The 25,115-nt window shown below is 44.4% G+C and overlaps 1 protein-coding gene across 11 annotated transcripts in view; it reads right to left on the minus strand.

Moving 5' to 3' along the window:
- Positions 1–25,115, minus strand: part of ANKRD6 (ankyrin repeat domain 6) — a 205,554-nt gene that overhangs the window by 68,078 nt on the left and 112,361 nt on the right. For 10 of the 11 annotated variants that reach the window (XM_023205286.3, XM_023205295.2, XM_023205296.3 and 7 more), the window contains one exon: positions 43–305. In XM_023205286.3, coding sequence (XP_023061054.1) covers positions 43–162 — 120 coding nt within the window. In that variant the 5' untranslated portion in view covers positions 163–305. Of the gene's footprint in view, positions 1–42; positions 306–25,115 lie in introns of those variants that run through there. The other variant, XM_023205291.2, reaches the window with a different exon arrangement.

Genomic DNA, 25,115 nt, shown 5'->3' on the forward strand with positions numbered 1-25,115 from the left:
CAGTTCCCAGGGAATGGCTACAGCGTATTTTTCTCTTGTTACCTTGGTAACCGCTACCTTGGCGCCCTTGTTGATGAGCTGAACCACATTCTCTGTTTGGCCTTTGTACGCAGCTATGAGAAGGCGCTCTGAAAGTGCAGCGACTGCATCTTGCTGGCTCATGAATTAGGAAAGAAAGGTTTTCAGGGAAGCAGTAGACAAGTTCCTTCAGCTCAACACGAAGTCACTGGCCCGGCCTGGCACCCACAGGTAAAGATGTTCACAATCATCAGAAGATATCTTTATGAATATGCCATCTTCGGGACCTAGGGGTTACAAAACAAAGCTGCCATCAGGGCCACTTGACACACAAGGACAGGTCACACCTCTTCTCTCTGATTTTAAGGCATTCTGCTGCTTGCAGGTTGCAGCGGGGGGAGCTGTGGGAGGCAGGACACAACACACGGGAAGCACACTCCACAGCAAAGCCCCGGAACAGAACTTCCAAGTGGAAGGCAGCAGAATGTGCCAACCTCCCTCCCTTCTTCCCCCATCAGGGACATCCTCCAGAATAGTATGTCCGGAATTGCAAGGTTTGCTCTGTTTTTCTCCCAGGGAGTGGAGGCCTGGTATAATCCCCTAAGCACCACCTGGTTTACACACCGCCTTTGGCAGGGAACTGTACTGTGTGTGATCACCAAAGGCCCCCTGGCTGGGTTTTGTGCGTCCACCATGGCTAATGTGCCGCTTCCCCAGTGGGTCAGCGGCCTGTGGAACACACCCCACAGAGACCCTGCTGAGTGGGTTCTCTCTTTGGGGTTTTCTCCTAGCATTTGCTGCAGTTCTCTCCCTTCATCCTTTTCTCGCTGTAAATAGTATAGTTCCCGAGTTCTGGAACAGATGGAGAGCTGGGCACAGGCCCGGGCCGATTCCTGGTTCCAAGTGGCTGAAACAATCCACCTTAGGGACAACACAGATGCTAAACACTAACAGTGGCTCTGCCAATGCAGGGGGCTGGTCATGTTGCTTCCTTGCTAACAGGAGGAAAAGAAGTGGCACCAAACCTACCTACAGAACACTAAAGCCCTGTCGCAGAGCAGTGATCCGGAGGGTAGGAACTAGTAGCAAACTGAATTCTTCCTAACACATAGCAAAATGAATAGAATTTTAAAGACTGGGACTCCCCCCAGTATACCTGGGCTGCCATTAGACCCAACCAAAGCCATTGGTAATTATTTCAAGGGTGAAGGGTTCTTTGGGCAGAAGAAGAAATACTTAAATGTCTAATCCAGTCCTGCTAGAACAGCAAGGAAGTGAGGGCTTCTTTGTATTTTAAAAGATACTTATTAAAAATACTAGTATATACAAATGGAAAGAGAATGCTACAACAGAGATACCATCCTTCAACCCAAACCCTACCACACATCCTAACTTTGAAAGTCTGGAAGATGCAGCCATCCTTTACATTTGTTCCCAGGCACACCTAAATGTCCTTTCAGTCTCTAAAGATTAAGAAATTGGCCATGATATGGCTGGAAAGCCTTGGACCATATCCTGTTTGAACTCATTCACTGTGGCATTCAGGCAGGTTGTTTGGCCAACCACTCTGTGAGGCTGGGGTTAAATGCCCACGTATAAAACAGACACGAGAACATTTATCTCCCAGGACTATGGCGGGTATTAAAGGGGGTATTTTATTATGCGAAAGTGTGGCCCAGATGTGAATACTATAACTTCGGAAAGAATTCTTAGCCCCCACTCTTGTGAATTATCAAACTTTCTCATCGTTCTCCATCTGTGGCTCAAAATGTAGGTAAAGAATACCAGGGAAAGAGAGAGGAACCCTTGCAAACCCATCCTGTTCCTGCTCACTGGGTCATTAGAAGCACAACAAATCTGGTGAAGGGTCTGCTCTAAAGCAGCTTGGTGAGTCATGGTCTGAGATCCCTGGGATATGCCAGAAATAGAGCCAAAAAAAAAAAAAAAAGGAATAAAGTTGAGACTCAAAACACTGAAATAAATGGAACTGGAAATGCCTTTGAAAATTCTCATAGTCGCACTGAATGGCTACAGTCTGGGCTTTATGTTTCCCAGACCATTACACTATTTGGAAGTGGTTTGTTTTTATAAACATAGCTGCATTGCCTCTTTTCATTCAGGTAATCTGTGGTTTGTTCAAACCAATTACACTGAACTTCTGCTCTGTTTGCCCAAATATTGCAAAATCACTCCAGGCCTAAACGGCAGGAAAATACAGAGTATTAGCCATGACTTACGAAATGATCTCCCTTCCACAATCACACCCTTCCCCTCATCTACCCATTTGTTGTCTCTAGACCTAGACCCAACGGGCCCCTTCCATTCCAGAACCTTTCTTGCAAGGGGTATTTGAATGTCTCAAGTACAATAGCCCAGTTCATACAAATATTATCATGGCTAAAATTCTACTCATTCTACTCATTCTGCTCCATGGCTTAGCTCCTGAGGGTAGAGGTTTTTTTGCTGCAACCTCAGTACAGCCCATCAGCTGAGGTCACAAGCTCCACACCAGCAGTGCTGTGCAGCCTCCTCAGCAATGGATGCACGGGTCCAGCTGGCCCATAGTAAATTGATAGCCACTCCCCTCCCACCCTCCAGTCCCATGCAATGAATTCAGCCTCCTGGATACTGAGACTGAAGTATACTTATGCCATAGCTGCAGGCTACTGAGATAGCCTTGTTTAGATAATTATCACTGGTAAACAGCCCTTTGCAAGTACAGCTCACATTAATTTTCCTTTCTGTTTGGTTAAAGATAGAAAAATACTACAGTGGTGAGAAAACACTGGCCAAGCAGAAACACCCTTCTATTTTTTGCTTTTCAGTTACAGCTACTTAAGAACGTTCCTCACTCTCACTCCATCCCCTCCACCATAACCAAAGCACCCACAGAGCAGCCTCCAGAACAGGTCCCTCACACAGGATTTTGGATACTCCCCCTACCAGAGTCATACAGAAAACTGCATGCAAGATCAGGAACAGAACCCCAGCTTTACAATTCCTAGTCTGTTGCCAACACCATCCCTATGTGCTTGCACATCTCAACCTCATTTTCAATTTAAGCCCAGTAATCGTCTCCTTACTAGGATCTCCAGCCTTTACCTGCAGGGGCATTTACACACAGTTTGTGGGCGGGAGGGTATCAAATGAGGGTCTTCTATTTCTGCTTCTTCCTGCACTTTCAGCCTTGGGTGTGGGTGCAGGCTCAGCAGAGATACCAAGTGCAGGCAAGCAGAGACACCACCTCTCTCCCTCCCTCATGGTCACTGTTCCTAAACCCCATATCCTTACCTCCCATCTAGAACAATGATCCCCCATCCCTTAGAGTGAGAAGACACTCTGGTTCTCATCTGATGTCCTGACCTGACAAACTGGACCAGACAGAGGTGTGTGTATTGCAGGGGTGGGGAGCAGTTTAAGAAGGGATGGGGTAACCCCTGACAGTAAATTGGGAGGGGAAGGGAATAGAGGGGTGAAACCAGTCTGGAATCAATGAGTTAAACTTCATGCCAACCTGTTAGCTACCTCGGCTGTAGCAGTTCATCCCCTCCTTGTATCTGAGCCTCCTCTTACAGGTAGATCAGCTATCATTCAAGATACTTCCCACTGCTGGCAGAGAGAAATGTATTCTGCCCAAGCCTATCAATTACATCCCTCTTTGTCACAATGCTCATTTTTCACAGCATTCTGAAGGAAAACCTTAAACGCAAACATGCTGCCCATTCCTTAAGCCAAAAGGAAATAAACACACGAGCATAAGTATGCAATGCATATCCTGAATCTAGATAGCGATTAAGCTTCCTAAGATTTCCCTCCTTCCTCCCAGCCCACTGCCCCATTTTTGTTGCTCTGTAATTTGCTAATTCTTTTGTCTGTCATCACAAATACCAGAGGGTCACACAGCTGCTTGTCTGTGATGCAATCAGTTTTCTTTTTACAGAAAAAGGTCTATAAGGTTTGCTTTTGCTGTTTTCTTGGGGCTTTACAACAAATTCTCCTACACTTTGGAGAATTTGCCAATATCCTAAAGCCACTACATCTGTCTCCCGACAGGCAAAATATTCCAGAAGAGATCTGCAAATAAAAGTCCCAGTCAGGCAGTATGTACAACCCACCCAGAGATGGCCCACAGGCACCCAGGAATCGGTGGCTATGGAGTGCCATCAGCTATAACAGCTAGCTTTGCTCCTACTGCTCCAAACCTTGTGTTGAAGAGATGGTACTCACATCCGAGGGGCTGTCCTCTCTGTTCTACATCGTGTTCAGTTTCTGGATAACTGTGGTCAATTCTTTCCTGGAGAGATCATTAGCTTCCTAGGGCTGTCACTCCCAGCAAATCTGCAGTGATTTACGTTATAATGCTTGCTGCCTTTTCCCTTTAGCCTCCTCTGCCGATGCTGGCCAAATCACATCTAAAAGCTTATTAAGACATCCATTCAGCTTGCAATGTTTTGTGGCTTGCTAGTCTGCTCGTCACAGCTTCTGAAAGTCTTGTGTCTGCAGATTTTGACGGACTGCTCCCTCCTGCCAGCAGAGGACCTGTAACACTGCCCTGATTGAAGTCAGGGAACAATTCACAGATCAGAGGAACATTTCTGAATGACGCTTAGATGACAGAGAAACGAAGTTTGCATTATTTCAGCAGTAATGCAAGAAAAGATGAGCATTCGTGTTGTAAGGGAGGGAGGGATGCAGAAAGAGTTGAAATCTGTAACAAACTGCCTCCAAGAAAACAGGAAAATGCTTGCTTTGTGGGAGCAGCGGAGCCCAGACACTCCACCCCCCTCGGCAGAGAGTTCCAGCACAGTGACTGCAGCAGCACAGGAGACAAGGGTCTGGCTGAGCAGCTGTTCCCAATGTTTGTCTCACAAATGCTCCTCTGAACAGTCTCTGTAGGGAAGGGGGAAGGGAGTAAATAGGGAGCAGAGCCCCTTCAGAAGCTGTTCGGAGTGCTGTCAACTGCCCTAAACTCGCAATCGTGTGCTCCAGCCCACTTGTTGAAACAACAGAAATCCAACACCCACCTGGAGACATCATAGAAAGGAGAGGGCTTTCATTTTGACCTGAGCCAACATCCCCACATTTTCCTCTCTATCTCTAAAGATAGAATTGTTGGTCTCAGAGATGGGAAAATTACTCTACTCTGTCAGCACAAACCCTCTTACCACCCATCGTCCTAAAGCCTTACCCTATTTCCCCAAGGGTAATGGGGCAATGGAATGGACTGCAATTCTGCTTTGGTCGTCATTTGGCTTACCCCAAGGGCAGGAGAACAGCTGGAGACTCTGGCAGGTGCACTGCAAAGAGGCTGAATCCCACTGGGGAAACAAACTGCCAGCAGAATAACACAAGCTAAAAAAAAAAGTACACAACCCTCATACTAGTTTATCCAAAAGCAATCACTACTGGGTTACTGTGATCATCACTGAGGGACAAGTGAGGCTGCAACAGAGAGGAATGTGACTCAATCCCTATTTTAAAGAAACTCATCATCTGACCACTGAAAAGCCATGATCAGGGCCCAAAAGCCCAGTTGCCAGAAGATAAGGGTAAACTGAGTGGGAAGGAAGAATAAAGCAAAGAGTGGTTCATTTTCTTACAGCTTCCAGGACACTTCCTCCTTCTGAGAAGATCTATTCGCACAGGTAGGGCCCCTAACGCAGCACTACCCATGAGGACACTCAGCACTGACTGATCACGGAACCTGGTGCCCACCAGGACAATTTGCAAAAGAAGGGAAATGACAGGGTGGATATGCTCTGCTTTAGCAAGTCCATGACTCATTATATACACCCCACTGTCACAAAAAAAACATGTATGTTTATTTCTTGAGCCATTTAAAGCACAATAACTCTCTTCTTCTAACTCTGACAGTCACTGAATCTTTTGAAATAACCACCTCTGCAGGAGGCATAGGGGCTGTTGCAGTGAAAGCTGAGTGACATCTGAATATTATTCAGGAAACCCGTGACATACCCTACCAAGAAAAGCTGCTTACAGATGTAAAACTCACATAGGAGGAATAAGCACACATCACTGAAACTGACAGAAGGCTTGGGAGGTAGAGACCTTCCCTTTTTATATATATCAATAACTTATTGACTGACTAGCACTGCTAGACCACCAGAGCCTCCAGGTCAGGGCTGGGCACTCCCATCACTTGGCGAATGACCACGCACATGCTCAAAGTTCAGACCAAGTGTTATCTCTGCTAAGCCTTCTGCCGTCCCTGCCTTTCCCTAGACAAGATGATCATTCCCTCATGTGTGCACCTACAGTTTTCTTTTTCTTTGAGAAAGTCTCGCTCTTTTCCCCCAGCCTGGAGTGCAATGGTGCGATCTCGGCTCACTGCAACCTCTGCCTCCCAGGTTCAAGCGATTCTCCTGCCTCAGCTTCCCAAGTAGCTGGGATTACAGACGACTACCATGATGCCTGGCTAATTTTTGTATTTTTAGTAGAGACGGGGTTTCACCATGTTGGGCAGGCTGGTCTCAAACTCCTGACCTCAGGTGATCTGCCTGCCTCGGCCTCCCCAAGTGCTGGGATTACAGGCGTGAACCACCGTGCCTGGCCAGCACCTACAGTTTTCTATAAGCTTCTGCTATGAACTGAATTGTGTCCCCCCAGTTCATATGTCGAAGCCCAAAGCCCCATTGTGACTGTATTTGGAAATAGGAGATAATTAAGGTGAATTTGATCATAAAGGTGGGACCCTGATCTGATAGAATTAGTGCACTCATGCTTGTGCATGTACTCTGGTGTGCACACAACGAAGAACAGCCATGTGAGGACAAAACAGCCCATCTGCAAGCCAAGAAGACAGCCATCACCAGAAACTGAACCCTGTTGGACTTTGATCTGGGACTTCTAGCCAGAAGAACTGGAAAGTAGAACTGGAAGAAAATAAATTTCTGTTGTTTAATCCACCCAGTATGTGGTATTTTATTATGGCAGCTCAAACAGACTAAGACACAGCATAATTGCTGTTACTGGCTCAAGGTTGGTTTCCCTGGTTATATTAACTCCTTGTGGCAGGAACTCCATTTTGGTCATCTTGTATCCCCAGAGCCTATCATGGTGCTGGGAACACAGTTGGCCTTTAATGTTCATTTAATGAATGACAGAAAAACCAATAACCAATTTATTTTTGGTTATCAATTGGTCTTCAGGAGCCTGTGATCCCATAAGAAATATATGAGGTACTCACCTAGTCAACTAATCTCTTTCCTTTCCAAATACATGAGGCAGGCTATGGCTCCAGACTGTCCAAGAGATAACAGAGAGGGAATGTAGTCGTTCTCCTCTCTCCCTTCCCCCTCAAAATAGAGGACTACAGTTTCTGGGGCCAGATAAATTACGACTTTAGAGGCATCCCTTATTCAGTGACACAGGTCTGTCAGCAGCAAAGCACTGGACAGCACCACAGCCACTCTGGGAATTTCTTCTCATCACCCTCAACCCCTGTTAGGTAAAGACCCAAATGCTAAAGACAAATCAAAATAATTAACGCAGCATCACAATAAAACCAGTTCTATGTACTCAAATCTCAACTCCTACCCACTCCTTAAATCTGCTTTGATCTGGCTTTTCTGTCCCCAGTTTTTCCACTGAAACCATTTTTGTCTTGTATTTTGTGGTGTACCAAGCATATGAAGAAATAGGCTCAGGGGGCTCAAGCCTGTAATCCCAGCACTTTGGGAGGCCGAGACGGGCGGATCACGAGGTCAAGAGATGGAGACCATCCTGGCTAACACGGTGAAACCCCCTCTCTACTAAAAAAATACAAACAAACTAGCCGGGCGAGGTGGCGGGCGCCTGTAGTCCCAGCTACTCGGGAGGCTGAGGCAGGAGAATGGCGTAAACCCGGGAGGCGGAGCTTGCAGCTAGCTGAGATCCGGCCACTGCACTCCAGCCTGGGCGACAGAGCGAGACTCCGTCTCAACAAAAAAAAAAAAAAAAAAAAAAAAAAAAAAAAGAAAGAAAGAAAGAAAGAAATAGGCACAAGGAACTGTGGAAACTGGGAGAGGGATCATTCTTGCTTGCTGTGCTGGGGTGAAAGGCGGTCAGGAAAGTTTTCACAGAGAAGGTAGTGTGTTAGAGGAGGTAGGATCTGGTTAGGTTAGAAGGGGAGAAGACAGAGGCAGAGGAAACAGCAAGAGCAAAAAGGCAGAGTGGTCTGAAAGTATGTGTCATGAGTAGCAAAGAAAGGCAAAGAGACAACTGCAGCTGGAGCTTGTAACACACAGCAAAGACCGGCGATGGTGTTGGAAAATGAGGCGGCAGTCAGGTAGTGAAAAATTTTCACATCACGCCAAATTATTTGAACTTATCTTGCACTTGTGATGGAGAGCCCTAGGAGTTGGTCAGAAGAGTGGCTAGTCATATTTTTGCTCTATTTGTAACATAAGCATGCAGAATTAATTATAATTATGGTTTTATGCTATACTCTCAAGATTGTATATGCATGGCTTTCTCTTTCTTCCTGCCCTGTTTCCTCCTTCATTTATTTCTTCTATTCCATCCTTTCCTCTCCTTTTTATCTTCATTGATAGACTATGTTTTAGAGCAATTTTAAGTTTACAGAAAAACTGGGCAGAAAGTTCAGAGTTCTCATATAGCCCTTTGCCCACCCCCATCCCTACAGCTTTCCCTTTTAATAACATCTTGTATCAGTGTGATACATTTGTTAAAACTGATGAGTCAATATTGATACCGTATTAGTAACTAGAGTCTGTGGTTTGCGTTAGGGTTATTCTGTGTTCTACAGTTACATGGGTTTTGACAAATACAAAATACCATGCATCTGCCATTAAAGTACCACAAAGAATAGTTTCACTGCCCTAAAACTCCCCTGTGCTCTGCCTATTCATCCCTCTCTTGCCCCAAAACTCCCAGCAACTACCGATCTTTTTACTCTCTCCAGAGTTTTGCTTTTTCTGTAATTCCATGTGGCTGGAATCCTACAGTATGTAGCCTTTTCAGAATGGCTTATTTCCCCTAGTAATATGCATTTAAGGTTCCTCCTTGCCTTTTCATGGCTCATTTCTTTCTGGTGCTGAATAATATTCCATGTATACCATAATATTTCATTGTACCACAATTTGCTTTTCCATTCATCTATTGAAGGACACTTTGGTTGCTTCCAAGTTTCAGCAATTACAAATAAAAATGCTATAAACATTCATGTGCAGGTTTGTGTGGACATAAGTTCTATCTCATTTGCATAAATACCAAGGAGTACAATTGCTGGGTAATACGGCAGCACAGCATTTAGCTTTGTAAGAAATGTCTATACTGTCTTCTAACACAGCAGTCCTCAAACTTTTTGGCACCAAAGGCCAGTTTCATGGAAGACAGTTTTTCCACAAACCCAGCAGTGGGGAAGGATGGTTTCAGGATGATCCAAGCACATTACATTTATGGTACAATTTATTTCTATTATTACATTGTAATATGTGATGAAATTATATAACTCACCATAATGTAGAATGAGTGGGAGCCCTGAGCTTGTTTTCCTGCAACTAGATAGTTCCATATGGGGGTGACAGGAGACAGTGACAGATCATCAGGCATTAGATTTTCATAAGGAGTGTGTGACCTAGATCCCTTGCATGTGCAGTTCACAGTAGGATTCACACTCCTATAAGAATCTAACGCTGCCGCTGCTGATCTGACAGGTGGTGGAGCTCAGGCAGTAATGCAAGTGATCCGGAGCAGCTGTAAATACAGATGAAGCTTCACCAGCTTGCCTCCTGCTCACCTCCTGCTGTGCAGCAAGGTTCCTAACAGGCCACAGACCAGTACTGGCCCATGGTCTGGGGGTTAGGGACCCCTGTTCTAACATGTCTGTAACATGTTGCACTCCCACTGGCTGGTTTTACGTTGACGTAATTGCCAAATGCAATAGTAACTTTTTGATTTTTCCTTTACATTATTTCTCTGTTGCATTGGGCCCTGCTACCACCTCTCCCTCAAAATTCCCCCTCCTTGGTTCCTGTGAGCCATTGTCTCCTCATTCTCCTAACCATCACTTGGACGATTCCTTTCTTCCACTGAATGCTTCTTTCACGGATACATTATATGTTGCAGGTCCTTGAGGTTTTTGGGCATCTTCTCTGCTCATTTTATTCTCTAGATCTCAGTGCTCCCCCTCCCTGCTGCTCACATGCTCCTCTGCTGCCTAGATACAGATTCCTCCGAGTCTACTTCTTTACCCTCAATCACGTTCTCTGAAGCTCTATATTTAAACTCCCAACCACCTACCAGACATCTTCCTTGGATGTCCCCTATCAATGTATTCACAACCAAATCACCATCCTTCCTCCCAAACCTGTTCCTTTTCCTGTGTCCTCACCTTGATGAGGGGCTCCATCTTTGATCTAGCTACCCATTTCCCTGATCTGGAACATTCCTCCCATTTTTCTTCTTCCCCCTTCCCCCATCCCTCATTCACTAGACCACCAAATCATCCTGATTTGAGACAGTAAGGCATAGAGACTAAAAATATAAGCTTTGAAGTCAGACTGCCTGGACTCAAATCCCAGCTCTGCCACTTACTTTGGGCAAATTTCTTAATGACTCTGAGTCTGTTTCTGCATGTGTAAAACAGAAAGGATAACAGTTCCTACCTCATTAAGCTGTTGCAAAGATTGAATGAGATAACGCACATTTTATTCAATGCCCGGCGCATAGAAAGTGCTCAGATAACATAAGCATGGTTACATGGTTACTGTTTAGATGTTCCTTGATCTGTTCCACCTTATCTAGTTGTACTGCCACTGCCTTAAGTTGTCATCATTTCTTACCTGGGTTATTGCAACGGTCTCTAACTGAATGTTGGAAATGTTTCTTGAAATTCTGTCTGTGATTATCTAAACTTAGAAATTGGGACAAGAGGTAAAGCAGGTTTCAGCTTATATATGGAAATCTGCTTCTGCAGATGGGTTTTCACTTAGGGAAAAACAGAAGCCAAAGCCAGACTAATATTCAGGATTCAGATAGTCAGTCTGCTTTGTCTCAAAATAGGTCCTCAATAAAAGATAACTTTAAACAAGTCAGCACAACCTGGTCAGCTAGTTCTTGGGATTTCTTAAACTTGACTCCCAGGAAAGACAGAACCATTGAGCCCATGGTGGTTAAATTCTCTGTGCTCTCTCTGGATCTTAGAGGGCAATGAGGCAATGAGAGGCAAGTTCCTGCTTTCTGATGTGTCAGTGTTAGAAGAAAGGGATAATGAGAACCTAGCCCTTCCCCTTCAGTTTATTTCAAGATGGCAAAGGTTGAGAACAGACAGCTGAGCTGCAATGCAGTAGGAGCCACTGCCACCGTGCCCACTTGCCAGGGAGCAGATTGCTGGCGGTGGTTGCTAGGTCTATGGTGCCTTTATCTATGGACTGCTCTTCCTCTGTGCTTCTTGTCAGAGTGTTTTATGTAAACAGACCACACAGGGGGCTAGTGGGACTGCTAATTATGGGCTGAATTTGCATGTAAAAGCCATTCTGCCATGTTACTCTCCCTGCCTCAAGTCCTGCCCTCTCATCCCCCACCTTGACTTATGTGATCCCTGATGTTACAGTGCTCTTTTCACAACACAAATGTGATTGTGTTTCTCCTCTGCCTGTAACCCTCAGTGACACACATGCCCCCAGTACAAAGTCCAGCAATATACAAATCCATGCATAGTCTCGTCCCAGTCTGTTTCCAACCACCTTTTCTTCTGATACCTCGCCCCGCTGCATTCTGCACCCTAACTTGGCCAAAAGGTACTTAGAGCACCTTGAAAGTCCAACCATGTCATTTGTGCTTAGAATTCTCTTTAGACTTGTCTAAACTCCTTCTTAGCCTTCAAAGATACCTGATTCAAAGATGTCCTCCTCTTAAAGATTCTCCTAATACTCTTCCAACCTCCAAGGTCCCAAGGGTCAAATCCCCTGCCCTGATTTCAAATCCCAGGTCTGCTACTGATTTTGAGCAAGTTTCTTAATGACTATAAGCCCACTTACTTATGTATAAAACAGGAGTAACTACAGTTTTTACCCACTGGGTTGCTGCAAAAATTGAATGAGGCTAGCACAAAATAATGTATTTTTAAAATCTCACCGTAATACTTACGAAACTGGACTGCAATTGTGTGATGTCAATACTGTTGGCCTCTCTTCTTACATTCTGAGTAAAAAGGCTTCCCATGTGCTTCTCCTTCTAAGGAGACTGTCCTAACCAGAGAAGTTCCTGGGCTTCAGGATGTAGACTTAGAGGACAAGTGGGAGAGATGAGAGAGAAGAAGGCCGACTTGTCAAGGGAGGCTAAGCCCATCTATATAACAAAGTACTGAGGCGGGGGAGGGGGGAGGGGGGGAGGGAGGAGAGGATGGAGAAAAAGGGGAGAGGGAGAAATGAATGTGCCATGCAGAATGGGGGAATGTGAGAGAATTAGGAGAGAAAACCAGGATATGAACATTGTACTATGGGGTTATATATTGGGTTTCCTTTACTTTTGAGAACAAGAAATGATTAAAATTCTTTTACAAGCCAATTTTGGTCTTCGGATTGTGCTTCTTTGAATATCTTCTTACAAATACTGGACCATGAGAGACTGAAATTCTCTCAGGTTACTCTTGTGTACAATGTCTTTCCTCTCAGACTCTGAGCTTCTCCAGTACAGGGGCTGTGTCTCATTCCACTATGTAAGTTCAATGCAATCACACAGCCTGTCACATGAACAATACGTGGCATGGAAACAATACATGCTTATTGGATAAATAAACACATCTATATTCACCCAACTGCATTACAGACTCTTAGAGAGCAAGTACCTTCTCTTATTTTTCCATGTTTCCAGATAAACTAATAGAATTCTATAGTGAACTGAATGGTGGGCCCCAAAAGATATGTCCATGTCTTAGTCCCCAGAATCTATATTAATTTATTAATTTATATAACAAAAAAAGAGATGTGATTAAGTTAATCCATGGATGTTCTGGATTATCTGGGTGGGTAGTCACATGTGTCCTTCATAAGAGAGGCAGAGTTTTGAGACAGAAGAAAAAGAGGCCATGGGACCACAGAGGCAGAGACTGCAGTGATATGGCCACAAGCCAAGGAACCCTGGAGCTACCAGAGAATGGAGGATACAAGGGAAGAGTCTCCTCCAGAGGCAGTGCGACCTCACCAACACCAACAGCTTGATTTCAGACTCTGCCCTCCAGAACTGTGAGAGCGTAAGTGTCTGTTGTTTCCAGCCATGTCGTTTGTAGTGGTTTGCTACAGCGGTCAAAGGAAATAGGAACGCCTTCTACATAACGGATGCTCAATAACTCTTCACCAATTGTCTCAGCCACTGAAAATCACAGGCTGTGCTGCCTTTTTAAAGTCCCTAACACACCCCCATCTTTAGGGCCAAGAATCAGAGCTCCAACATGTCACTTCAACACCTGTAAATACTTTGTAACCTAATGGTCCCTTGCTGCTGTTTGAGGGATGGTCAGGTTCCAAGGGCTAAGAATAGTCCTACTGGCTACATATCCTTCATAAAATTTCATACACTTTATATGTACTTCTACATATTAATCATCCATCACTCATTTCTTTGTGAGGGAGAAAGTAAGCTGGGGAAGCACCTGATATGGGCATGATGCCAGCAGGAGAAGTGGGTCCTGCTGATGAGGGCGAGAGGCAGCCTGGCAGGGGTCTCTCCAGCTGCCAGCTGAGGCAGGCTGAGTCCTCAGGAGTCTCCCACAGGAAACACCACTGAACTGAAATGAGCATGTCAGCCTGCCACTTTCCAATTCTTCACCATGAGCTTGAAAAAACCAGGAAGCTGCTCTGCTAGCAAGGAATTAAATATCTGACTCTAATCCTGCAAACAAAGTCCTGAATATGGCAAAGGGAAGCCTGGGATAAACATGAATATCTACTCAGAAGTAAACACCAACTGTGATTTACTACTCTAATTTGGTTTCCAACAGTATTTCTTCTATGCTGTCCCACAGAGGACAGAGGCCTTCTCCCAGGGCTGGAGGACACCTGCAAGTCAGTGAGCCCACAATCCTCAGGCACATGCTCAACCTCTCCCAGCAACACATACTTGCTTCTGCTATCAGTCAGTTGTGTGATCCTCCTCAAGAAATGGTGTTTCTAACTCTTCTGGGCCTGGTTTTCATTCCAGAAGTCCCATTTTATTCAATCATTCTGCCATTGAGGCATTTCTTGAAAGGACATCCATCTGATGCTAGAAATTCCAGATACTATGACACGCTGCTCTTCCCTCTCATCCCCCACTCTCCCTAACCCACATGACCTTCTCTCACAGCTCTCTGCAGCTATCAACACGCATGTCCAGGTTAGGTGTGATTTTAGGCTGATAATGTCTACCACCTGTGAGAGGTGATATCATGATCTGGAAATACCTGTACTGCATGGACTGTCCACACCACTATCCACAAAAGACTCTGCTAGGTCCCCTTCTCAATTTTCTTCCAAGGTCAGCTGAGGCAGGAGTGGGGAGAAGCAAGGGAAGGAGAGGATCTATTTAAACAGTCCACCCATAGAATGTGCTTCATGGCCCTAGGCAGGTTATATGACTAACTTCCTTGGGCCTTAATGTCCTCATCTACAAAAATGGGGATAATAATGATAGCTGCTGACTCCATAGGGTAGCTAGGAGGATACGCTAGGGAGCTACTCCCAAGGGAGTAGATAAGCACGGCACTTGGCACAGAAAAAGCACTCAGTAAATATTAGCGTGTATGTATGCCTCTGTAAAGTCGACAAGAGGCTAAATTCTCCAATTAGATTTCCAAGCCCTTCCCAACATCTACTCCTTCTTCTGCCTCTTAAATCTTCACCTCTTCTTCATAGTTCCCAAGGGCTGCCCAAATCCTCATTTGGTCTCTGGGCCTTACTCAGCACGCAGCATGACACAGTATTTGGTTTCAGCACTGAGCTTTGCTGGGATCAAGTGTCCCTGCAGGTAAGGGGGACTAGGAGGACTTCAGGTACAGCTGGCCATCGGGGAGGCCCCGAGGGTCCTCTCCTATACTCATGTCATCACACACAATGATTAACCACGTGCATGCGCAGTCCACGGCAAGAAGAGGCACTCTAACCTGGTGGACTCTGACCCCCAAGGAAGGTAAGGCTCCAGTTAGGTGGAGGACATGCTTTGCAAGAATACCCTGTCTGAAGTCAACTTATCTTCAGTCAGCATCTCCCTAATTCTGGTTATATCTGATTATTTCCTAGCTAAGGTTTTCTTCCAAATTGGATATTGTCCATATTTTAAGTTTCAGCCACAGATTAGCTATGAGCAAGTTTGGTCCACTACATTCTTTAACCAATAATTATGTCACATGACAAACATACTAAATTGTCAATATCCATTATTGAATTATTTAAAATCAAAATTCTGCCGTATCTTTATAAGAAAAGGTTCCTAATATGAAGGCCACAGGAACAGAAATGAAACCCACCTTGAATTGTGTTTTTAATGCCCAGAATCAGCCCCAGGAATATTTATTCCTGAGAGTTTTAAAGAGTCTTAAAATAAACATCTCTCTCAGGATAGTCTCATTATTATCATAGGCAAATTATTTCTACAACAAAAATATAATTAGCTGGGATTCAGCAGTCTTCAGGAGGCAGGATCCAAAATAACCTAAGAAATTACAAAGCTTAAGATCCTTCTGTGAATAGTCCCAGGTTAACCCTGTGCCCCTTCCCCTATGATCTCACAGCAAAAGGCTTGGTCTTCTCTCCATAATCTGCATTTGCTATGGTAGATGGTGGAGCTTTCTGTCTTGGGCTTGCCTCTTCCCTGATCTCAGGCGCCTAGGACCCAGTCTTTGGGGAGTACTTTGCAGGGAAAATCCACAGACCTTCTCCTGGGAGGACATTCCAGTCCTGACAACCCTTTTCCTGGGGGATCTCCCAAAGCCCTGGGTGAGGACAGTCCCGCACATTGCCCAACCTCAGGCAGATCGCCTCTTTGATGATAATTTATATCTAGTCCAATGTCAAAACAAAGAGCATGGTGGGAAGGGGGTGACAGAAAAAAGGCAGGAAGAGCTGGGGGTAGGAGAGGAGAAGCAAAGGAGGAAGGACAACATGAAAAGACAGTGAACATGAGGAAAAGACGCAGCTACTGACGACGGGTGGGGGCTCTAACTCAGTCCCTCCCATCCCTGAGGCATTCTCAAATCCCAACCCTTTCCTAACAGGAAGACTTCCTCCCAGCCCAGGCTCTGTTCTTCAGATATTTGCTGAATTAACAAAGGGATTCTCTCTGATTGCATTTATTACATTTCCATAGTCTGTATCATATTTAAGATTTATTTTAGAACTAGAGATAGGGAAAATATGAAACCAATTATTTATATGTATGTGTGCATACATATACTTTCATTCTTTTAATTTTTGTTGTTTTTTGTTTTATTTTTTGTCTCTGTCGCCCAGGCTGGAGTGCAGTAGTGAGATCTTTGCTCACTGCAGCCTCTGCCTCCCAAGTTCAAGTGATTCTCCTGCCTCAGCCTCCCGAGTAGCTGGGACTACAGGCGCCTGCCACTATGCCCTGCTAATTTTTGAATTTTTAGTAGAGATGGGGTTTCACCATGTTGGCCGGGCTGGTCTCGAACTCCTGACCTTAAGTGGTTCCCCCCTCCTCCGCCTCCCAAACTGGTGGGATTACAGGTGTGAGCCACTGCATCTGGTCTACTCATTCTTTAAAAAATTCTAATATACAGAAAAGTGTACACTTATAGCATGTAGAACTTTTTAACAGAATGTACCCGTGTAACTAGCACTTCAGTCAAGAAAAGACTAACCAGTATCCAGCAGCCCCTCACACCCCTTCCAATCACTACCCCCAAGGGTAGTCACTGTCCTGGTCTTACTATTGCAGGTCAGTTTTGCCCATATTTGAACTTTATATGACCGGAACCACATAGGATATATTCTTTCCCGTCTGGCTTCTTTCACTCAAGGTTTTATTTGTGAAATTTATCCAATGTTGTTATAATTCTTTCATTCTCACTGCTATACAGAGTTCTATTATGTGAATATATCACAACTCATTTATCCATTCTTCTGTTGAAGAGATTTTGGGTAATCTTACATTCTGTGTATTAAAAAAAAAATAGTGGTGCTGTTATAAATATTCTTATATGCATATCTCTTGGTGAATATACAGACACATATATATATACCATATATACCTAATAGCAGAATTACTAGGTCATAGGTATGCATACATATATTTAACTGTAGCTGGGTTTCTTTTTCTTTTTCTTTTTGAGACGGAGTCTCGCTTTGTTGCCCAGGCTGGAGTGCAGCGGCACGATCACGGCTCACTGCAAGCTCCGCCTCCCAGGTTCACGCCATTCTCCTGCCTCAGCCTCCCCAGTAGCTGGGACTACAGGCACCAGCCACCAAACGTGCCTAATTTTTTGTATTTTTAGTAGAGATGGGGTTTCACCATATTAGCCAGGATGGTCTCGATCTCCTGACCTCGTGATTCACCCGCCTAGGCCTCCCAAAGTGCTGGGATTACAGGCGTAACCCACTGCGCCCGGCCTCTTTTTTTTTTTTAAAGACTAAGTCTCCTTGCTCAGGCTGAAGTGCAGTGATATGATCAGAACTTACTACAGCCTCAAACTCCTGGGCCCAGGTGATCCTCCTGCCTCAGCCTCCTGAGGAGCTAGGTCTACAGGGGCCTGCCACCAAGTCTGGCTAATTTTTTTTATTTTTTAAAGAGACAGAGGTCTCACTATGTTGCTCAGGCTGGTCTTGAACTCCTGGCCTCAACAATCCTCCCTCCTTGATATAGTTGATGTTTCTATGCATATTTCTCACATTCAAATGCACCCATCAGTCTGTTTGAAGCATATAAGGCATTGGGTGTCCCAGAGGCAAGAGTGCAGGGCACTGGGCTTCTGTCTATTCCTCACTACTCTAAAAAGCAGTCTATGACTTCAAAAAGTCACATAAAAAAAAACAAAGTCACGTAAGAATAAACTCCAAGTTGTTTTTGTTTTGATTTCTTATCAAAGCAGGCTTAAAAAATACCTGAATGCATGGGAGGTTGTCTCAGTCCATTTTGTGCGGCTATAACAGAATACCTGAGACTGGGTAACTTATAATGAACAGAGATCTATTTCTCACAGTTCTGGAGGCTGGGAAGTCAAAGATAGAGAGGCTAGCATCTTGCAAGGGCCTTCTTGTTGTATCATCACATGGCGATGGGCAGAAGGGCAAGGGAGGGCAGGGGATGATGGGGGGTTGGGGGTTGGGAGGCAAACTTGCTCTTTTATAACAAACCTACTCCTGTGATACCAACATTAATCTATTTACAAGTGCAGAGCTCTCATGGCCTAATCACCTCTTAATGGTCCCACATCTCACCTCTTAATATTATTACAATGGCAACTAAACTTTTTCCTTTTTTCTTTTTTTGGAGACAGAGTCTCACTCTGTTACCCAGGCTGGCATGCAGTGGTGCGCTCATGGCTCACTGCAGCCTCAACCTCCCAGGCTCAAGCAATACTCCTACCTCAGCCTCCCAAATATCTGGGACTACAGGTGTGCACCACCACCATGCCCAATTATATTTTGTATTTTTTGTTGAGGACAGGGTTTTACCACGTTGCCATGTTGCCCAGGTTGGTCTCAAACCCCTGGGCTGAAGCAGCTCACCTGCCTCTGCCTCCTGAAGTGCTGGCATTACAGGTGTGAGCCACCATGCCCAGCCTCAATTAAATTTCAACACGAGTTTTGGAAGGGACAAACATTCAAACCATAGCAGAGATAACAGAAATGGAAACCTAACTATTACTATGTAAGTCATGTGTTTTCCAGCCTACACACTAAGACACTGTGTAACCCTCAGTTGCTAACACTGGATAATTTAATCAAAATAATAACAAAGCTCCAAAGGAAAAGCCTCTTTTTTCATAGCAGTAGGAACTCTCCTCACTATAACATGCTAGCCTTCTACAGCACTGCTATAAAAATTGCTTTATTTTATTTTCATACTTTGAGAAGACTCAGGAGTTCAAGTAAAAGTCCAGTTAATTCATAAAGTTACCATATGACTCAATAATTCCACTCCTAGCTCTGTATCTAAGTGAACAGAACACATATGACCATACAAAACTTGTATACAAATGTTCTCTTCAGCATTATTCAGTCCAAAAGTAGAAACAACTCAAATGTCCATCAATGGTGAACTGATAAACAAAATGTAGTACAGCCACACCATGAATATTATTCAACCATAAAAAGGAATGAATTACTGATACATGCTATCACGTAGAGGCATCCTGAAAACGTCAAACTATGTAAAAGAAGCCAGATACAAAACACCACATATTGTATGCTTCTATTTATATGAAACGTCCAAAATAGGCAAATCCATAGAGATGGAAAGTAGATTAGTGGTTGCCAGGAGAAAGAATAGGGAATGACTATTAATGGGTATGGGATGTCTTTTTAGGGTGATGTAAATGTTCTGGATTTAGTGGTGATGACTGACATCTTTGTGAATATAAAAGAAAACCACTGAATTGTATACTTTTAAAAGGGTAAATTCATAGTATGTAAAATATATCTCAATTTGTAAAATTCTGGTTAAGTGTTGGGGCATTGAAATCAGACATGGATTTAATTCCAGTTGACTGCATGCTGTATGCTATGAGCAAGTCATTTAAGCCCTGTAAGCCTCATTTTCCTTCTCTGTAAAATGAGGGTGATAAAAAAAATATTGACACTGTTACTGTGAGAACCAAAGAAGGTAATAAACAAAGTATTTGCCACAGCGATGAACACAGGAAATGCCCATTAACGATTAAAGTGACAGAAATGATAGGAGCTGGCTCTCAGCCAACTTACCTTTTGACATTCCTGGGATATACTCAATGATTTCTATCAGACCCAATAAAGGATATAATTTTCTATAAAATATTATGTAAGGAGTTAAACTGGTTTGCTATTCAGTCAAAAGAGGAAAATCCTGCCATGAAGGAATATCCACAAGCAAAGAAACAGTAACTAATACTGAGGGGATGCCAAGAATTGTTTCCCAAGCCCCGCTGGTGCACTGCCAAGCAGCTGCTGTTGGGGAGCCCCTACATGAGTCAGCTGAGCAGGGCAGGCTGCCACCCAGAGGCAGGTCACAGCCCCAGAGGCCTGGGAACAAGACACCACACCTGATGGCTTTCCACCCCGCCCCTCTGTCCTCAGGCATGGGCAAGAGCATCAACATCAGGTCTGCAGGCCATGGCAAAGGCACGTCCCACACCACACCAGTGAAACCACTCAGCCAGGCTGGCTCTTATTGGAGACAGCAGGAGAAAGGACTGCCAAGGGTGGTTTCCCACCTCTAAGACCGACCCTTGCCAGATTAACAACTGCTCCCTACATCTGCCTCAACTCGTTGCTAGATCACATATGTAACCCCCCAAATAACAAGTTGTAACTAGTTACCGTTCTTAGCAATGGCCCACGAAAGTGCCCCATAAAGTTTCTTAAGGCCAGGCACAATGGTGTGCACCTGTAATCCCAGCACTTTGGGAGGCCAAGGTGGGAGGATCATTTGAACCCAGCAGGTGTGGCTGCAATGAGCCGTGATCACGTCACTGCACTCCAGGCTGGACAACAGAGCGAGACCTTGTCTCAAAAAAAATTAAAATAAAAAATGAAGTTTCTTAAAAGTGATATTTCACAGCAGGTCAACAGGTATCCTGTAAGCGCCGAGGACTGGAGAGCGGCTGACTGCAGGCGCTCCTCAGAGTCCTTCAGCTGCTCATCTTGGTAAATGCCAATCACGGTGAGAAGGTCCTATTGGGAGACAGGGATGTCTCCCAATTTTTTCCTTCATTTTCTTAAATGTGGTTTACTGCAGTTAAAAATATATAATAGGCAGGACTCATACCTATAATCCCAGCACTTTGGGAGGTCAAGGTGGGCAGATCACTTGAGGTCTCAGCCTGGCCAACATGATGAAACCCTGTCTCTAATGAAAATGCAAAATTAGCCAGGCACAGTGGCACACGCCTGTGGCCCCAGCTACTCAGGAAGCTGAGGCACAAGAATCGCTTGAACCTGGGAGGTGGAGATTACAGTGAGCCGAGAGCACACCACTGCACTCCAGCCTGAGTGACAGAGACTCCATCTCAAAATCAATCAATCAATCAATCATCACACTGCTTTCAGCTCTTCTCCCATCTCCCCGCCCACTCTGCAACTTTTAGAACATGATTAGCTGGTTACACTGTCCCTTTTTCAAAAATTACATATATATGAAAAATTCTGACCGGTATATATCCCTCTCTCTCAAGTTTTCATGGCTTGGTTGGAGAAGCAAAATAGCTGTTATAAACCAGATGGTTAACATTTTAGAGTCAGATAAATTTAGGATCAAATTCAAGCCCCACTCCCCTCCTGGTGTTTTTACTGTGGAGAAGCTGCTTAACTTCTCAAAGTGTCAGCTGTTTCTTTTGTAAACTGAGCATACTATCTCTTTGATAGATGGTTATAAAAATTAAAATAAGGCTGGGCGCAGTGGCTCACATCTGTAATCCCAGCACTTTGGGAGGCCGAGGTGGGCAGATCATGAGGTCAGGAGATCGAGACTATCCTGGCTAACACAGTGAAACACCAACTCTACTAAAAAAAACACAAAAAAATTAGCCAGGTGTAGTGGCGGGCGCCTGTGGTCCCAGCTGCTCAGGAGGCTGAGGCAGGACAATGGTATGAACCTGGAAGGAGGAGCTTGCAGTGAGCCAAGATCATGCCACTGCACTCCAGCCCAGGCAACAGTGCGAGACTCCAACTCAAAAAATTAAAATACTATACACAGAACATTTAGTTCAGATGCCATCTTTTAATAATGGTCAGTAAATGGTAGCCATGATTATTATTGCTATTATCATTGTTATAATAACAACCACGTTTGATTCAAGTTCAATGTTTTCTTCAAGATTTAGTTCATCTTTTGGGGTCTGAGAAACTTCAGGAGCAACACTTGGCCTCCTGAGAATCCTGTGACTGTATCCATCACGCAGGAATTATGGGTTTAAATGAAGTACTTGCCTGACCTCAGAAATAAAGTCTCATAGAGAAGACTTATACAAACACCTCCTGTGCACTACTTCATAATGTCTGCTGCACTACCTTAGCTACTGCTGCTATGACCAGTAGAGCTACATAGCACCTCACCTGGGATACAGTTTCTCTGACACCAAAGAGTGGGACCACCCCTACAGGAAACCACTGTCACAACCCAGAGATGTGGAGAGTTTATCCAGATGGAACCACCCTGATACTTGTGATAGGGACATTTGGTGGACAAGTCCCAGAATCTTGAACTCCCAGATTCCCCTGAACTTTCTAGGCCAGTAGAAACAGCCCCCCCCCCCCTTTTTTTTTTTTTTTTTTTTTTGACATGGAGTCTTGCTCTGTCACCCAGGCTGGAATGCAGTGGTGCCATCTCAGCTCACTGCAAGCTCCACCTCTTGGGTTCAAGCAATTCTCCTGCCTCAGCTTCCTGAGTAGCTGGGACTACAGGCGCCCGCCACCACACCCAGCTAACTTTTTGTATTATTAATAGAGATGGGGTTTCACTGTGTTAGCCAGGATGGTCTCGATCTCCTGACCTTGTGATCCGCCCGCCTCAGCCTCCCAAAGTGCTGGGATTACAGGAGTGAGCCACCGTGCCCATCAGGACTCACTGTTATGCACTGATGGGAGCTTGGGGGACAGGCAGAAAGGGGATGGTGATGAGGTGAATGTCAGCCTAGATTGGTGAGGCTTTATCTGCATGGGAGCACTCTGCTGTGACTTGCAGTTTAGTATTCTGGCACAGACACCTAAAGCTGGTCCTTGGACACTGGGATGGCTCCCTGCAGCCTGAGCACAACAATGGCCTCATGTAAGTTAAATGGAGATGCTGGAACTGCCTTGGCAGAATACTGAGGAGGTCAAAAGGCTCAAGAGTGGGCATGTAGAGTAGATCTCTTATGAGAGATTAGAAGAGCCAACCATCTGACCATGATCCCAGGAGGGCCGAGAGGTCACCCCCTTCACTAAAGGGATAAGTGCATCTATCTGTGAGGGGCACAGTGTCATTGAGAAGTTCAATGGTTCTGTCCTCTGTTGGCTGGAGTTGACAGTAAGAGACGCTGCCATGGTATTGAGCTTTTGAATTAATGGGGGATGGTAGATTCCAAAATAGCAGAGGCCAGGTGGTAACAATTAACCAGAGGCTAGATGGATGTAAATGTCTTAATGGACAGCAAGGCCAGAGTGGCAATCGGAGTTCTTTGACCACAAAGGATCTGTGGCTGATTGGCATGGGCGAGATGGACGGAAACTAACACGTGTGTTATATGACTTGTATAAAAGAGAGGGAGCTGAAAAGCAGAGGCTGACATCAGATGCTGCAATTCAGTCTCAGAGTCTACTGTCTGAGGAGAGGACAGGTCTCATTGAGGAAGGAGCCCACAGTACCCACACACAGAGTTCGTATGATAAAGATTTCACTGATCCCTCTACAAAAGAACCTTCTACCACCTACTAGGATCACAGGCCACAGGCAGGTGCTGGGGAAAGGGGAATGCCAGATATTTCAAAGACTGTTAGATATGGGTCTGAGCTGACCCTGATACCACGGGATCTAAAATGGTGGTTCTCTCATTAGAGTGGGGACTTATGGCGTCCAGGGGACACGTGGAGCTGTGGCCATGTCTGTTTCACAGTGGGTCTAGTAGGTCCACAGAAGCACCTTGTCCCCAAGCATATAATTGAGGTAAATATACTTAGAAACTAGCAGACCCTCATAATGGTTCCCTGGATGAGGAAGAGTCAGAGCACCCTCCACAGAAAAATAACATTTATAGGTCTTGCTTTTCTTAAGTCTATAAAGCAAAATATAGTATGTTGTTCCTGGAATAATAGTTGGCAGCCATCACTTATAAAAAGTAGTATATTTTCCTTTACAAGATGGCATCAAGGAATCTCCGCACATTTGCTTTCACCATGTCTGACATTCTTTGCATTTCCATATTTGGCAACCCAAATCGTATCTGCTTTCAGGTAGGCTGAATGTTAAGTACCATAAAAAACCCCAAGAACAAACAGACATTTGGCAATTTTTAACTGAATAAAGGTCATTCCTTTGGATAAATAAAATCCCCACCCTTCCCACAAAGTTACATTCTGTTTAATGACCAGAAACAGAAGTTTGTTAGATAAACAGGAAGAACAAAAATGCTACCAGTTTCTGAAATTGAAATTAGAAGGCTGTAATTAAGAATACCTTTCAGTAAAGTTTTGCCCTCATATGAGTAGATTGTGGAGTGAAGTGATTTAGCACTGAATTACGTATACTGGTGATCTTAAATAATTTCAGGTGTCAGAGCTGATCCAAACAGTGAGACAAAAGTCTTGAGGTTAAAAGACAATGTCCTACTCTACTTTATCCCTGACGTGTCTTCACAGTGCTTTGCAAAGAGTAGATACTCATTAACCAGTAGGTGAGAGCTATTTCTACATGACAAGAGACCTCTAGAAAGTGGAATCAGGTACGAGGACTTTCAGTCATGTCAAAGGACTTGGTGTCCTATACTATCTATGCCTCCTGTCTCAGGGGGGTGGTCAAAGAGTTGACAAGATGAAGTTTCCCTTTATAAAAGTATCCCATAGATGTAAATAAGCATAGAGATAAATGAAAGAGGAATAACAGGATTAGAATATCACCACTGTGCGTTGTCTAATACACTAATGGCTCTTAACAATAATCATCAACAGGTAACATCACAGAAAGAGACAAGCAGCAACTAGACAGTGTGTCCTCCTGCTAAAAGTACATAACATCGGTTGTGAAGTAGTCCTGTCCCTTCCACCCAGAAAAAGGGCCCAACTCTGACTAAGCTTTTAGGAGATCTAACTATCAATGTACAGGAAATACAGAAACAGAAGAGCATGTTAAATGACACCACAGGCATGTTTGTTTCTAACTTCGTTTTTTAGTTCTAACCTGTCACTATTTTAAAAATTATATTGATAAATATAAAAACAAAATTAGAAAATATTTTTAAAAATAAAATATAA

This window comes from Piliocolobus tephrosceles, chromosome 5 (genome assembly GCF_002776525.5).
Source record: "Piliocolobus tephrosceles isolate RC106 chromosome 5, ASM277652v3, whole genome shotgun sequence".
Classification (NCBI taxonomy): Eukaryota; Metazoa; Chordata; class Mammalia; order Primates; family Cercopithecidae; genus Piliocolobus; species Piliocolobus tephrosceles.